This window comes from Lontra canadensis, unplaced genomic scaffold (genome assembly GCF_010015895.1).
Source record: "Lontra canadensis isolate GAN:19392208 unplaced genomic scaffold, GSC_riverotter_1.0 scaffold9, whole genome shotgun sequence".
Taxonomy (NCBI): Eukaryota; Metazoa; Chordata; class Mammalia; order Carnivora; family Mustelidae; genus Lontra; species Lontra canadensis.
In genome coordinates, this window is record NW_022631003.1 from 34857264 (window position 1) to 34859921 (window position 2658).

At 37.5% G+C, this 2658-nt stretch overlaps 1 protein-coding gene across 1 annotated transcript; it reads right to left on the reverse strand.

Moving 5' to 3' along the window:
- Positions 1-2135: 2135 nt before the first annotated feature.
- LOC116866443 (prothymosin alpha-like) lies at positions 2136-2455 on the reverse strand. Its single transcript, XM_032855434.1, has one exon. The coding sequence runs from the start codon at positions 2450-2452 to the stop codon at positions 2168-2170; it is 285 nt and encodes a 94-aa protein (XP_032711325.1). The 5' UTR covers positions 2453-2455; the 3' UTR covers positions 2136-2167.
- Between the last annotated feature and the right edge of the window lie 203 nt (positions 2456-2658).

The window sequence follows — 2658 nt, forward strand, 5'->3', positions numbered from 1 at the left end:
TATTCCTGCTGTAATGAATAACTACAAACTTAATGATTTAAACAATAGGTATTTATATTCTTATGGCTCTATGGCTTAGTTGTCCAACAGGTCTTACCTTATGTTGAGGTTTTGGCAGGGTTACATACCTTTCTGGAAACTCTACAAAAGAATCTTTTTTTTTTTTTCCCCTTTCCCAGAGGCAACCCAGCTTCCTTGACTTGTGGCACCTGTCCTCTATTTTCAAAGCCAGCAATGCAGCATCTTCCAAACCCTGCATTTGTTTTCACATCTTTCTCGCTAACAAATTATAGTCAAGAAAATCTCTCCACTTTAAAGGATTCACATGAATAGATTATACCCATCTGGGTAAATCAGAATAATCTCCCCCATTTCAAGATCCTAAGTCTTAATTATATATGCAAAGTCTTTTCCATCACATGGTAACATATTCCCATGATCCAGGGATTAGGACATGGGCATCTTTGGAGGGTCATCATTTTACCTGTCATAATGACCTAGGAGAATACTATTGTAAATTAGGCAGACAAAAAAAACTTTAAAAAGCACAAATCATAAGGTTCAAATTCAATGGATTTGACTACATGAATATTAAAGATTTCTGTTCAATTAAGAATATCATAAACAAAGTTAGCAGACAAATGACAGACTGGGGGTAAATATTTGCAAAGTCAAAATCTGGCAAAAGGCTAGTATTTATAGTATACAAGGGATCCTACCTTATTAATAATTACTTTAATTGTAAGTGGACTAAACACTCCAAAAAAAAAATTCAGAGATTGGCAGAATGAATTTTTCTGTTAGACGGATGATAGATAGATGATAGATGATAGATAGATAGATAGATAGATAGATAATAGAACTTTACCATGAGCCAGACATTGCTAAGAACAAAATGATGAGTCCTCTATCTCATACATAACAACAATTCTTTTTACATGCATAAGTTATTTTGTACTAATATAAATGAAACAAAGTTTTATTTTTGTTTTTGTTTTTTCAGAAAGATGAAAAGCAATTCACAAATTTTTATTTTTTTCAAGCCTTATTGTCCCTAGAATTTTTCTTAAGCTCACCTAGGATCTAAACATCACGGAAGCTTTTATGGTCTCGTGTGGCCTACACATAGGTACTTATCTGTGCCCAGTTAGACACAAAATAACCTATCAGGTTAAAGGGGAATGGATTTCACCATTTTAAATGTGAAATATGTTTGAGTTGGATTAATTTCATAAACTGTGATAGCCAACAGAGATAATTCAAATAGTTACATGAGTGGTTCTAAAGTCTCTCTTGTATGGCAATAGTACATAGAAATTTTATATAAATGTAGATTACCCAGCCCCATCCTGAGAGATTCCAATTCAGAAATTTTGAGTCTTTACTGGGATTCTGCATTTTTCACAGGCTCCAAAGATTAATATGAGTTGGCACATGACCATGTTTAAAATATTCTGTTTGGTTATCAACTTTTTGTCCTTGTTGTTAGAACAACTCAGCAAAATAAAATTCCAGTTTATTGTTGGACATTGTTTCATACATACATCAAACAGGCCATAAATAAATAAACAAACAGCAACTTCATAGACAAAGAAACCCTTTATCTTTGGCCTCTTTAACCACCTCATACAAACCAACTACTTATAGTACAGCTAAGTACATACACAAAAAATGTTACTGGAATGCTCGGAATAAGATTTTTTGTTGTTGTTTTTGCTTTTTTTAACAAGTTTTTTTTCCTCCTTTGAGATTACAATGAACACGGTCACACCACAAGTAAAGTCAGAAGCAGGACAGAGAACACTTCAAAGGATGGTTTGGTCATCCGAGATCATTAAAAAATGGCTGACCTCTTACAATATGTACAAAAATGTAAAATATAAATAAAAAATACAAATTTTCCTTTTTAAAGTACTTTTAAGAAAAAAAAGCAGGGCCTTGGAAGTTTTGGTTCTTTTTTTCCTCCCCTGTTGCAAATTTACATTGTGGTTTTTGTTGGGTGGAGGAGAACGTGTGTCACCTGCGGGTGGCGCTGCCAGCACTGGGTAGAAGGGCGGGACTCTCTACTTGAAGGTGGCCACTTTGAGATTATTAGACGGGAAGTGGAAGGTGAATAGGTCACGGTGGCCCATTTTTTTGTTATGTTTAACTTTTCCTTTTTTGCTGTCTAGTCATCCTCATCAGTCTTCTGCTTCTTGGAGTCCACATCGTCCTCCTCATCATCTTCAGCTGCCCCTGCCTCCTCATCTTCATCTCCATCCTCTTCCTCATCATGACCTTCTTCCTCCTCTTCATCTACCTCATTGTCGGCCTCCTGTTCCCCATTTTCCTCATTAGCGTTCCCATTAGCAGGTGTGTCTCTTCCATTCTCTGCCTCCTCCACAGCTTCCTTCTTCTCCTTTAAGTTCTTGGTGGTGATCTCGGAGCTGGTGTCCACGGCTGCTTCTGACATGATGGGGCACCCGGGTGATCCAATGCAGCGGATTAGAAAGAAAGGAAGAGTTGGAGGATTCTGGCGAGAAAGCTGCCCGAATCCGCAGTGGCAGAGGAGGCACGTGGCGGAGGTGGTTGCAGCAAACAGGAGGCTGAACACAAGATCTGTGCAAAGATGGCTTTTCAGAGCAGCCAGTGGAGCCAGTTATCAGCTTTTGCATTAAA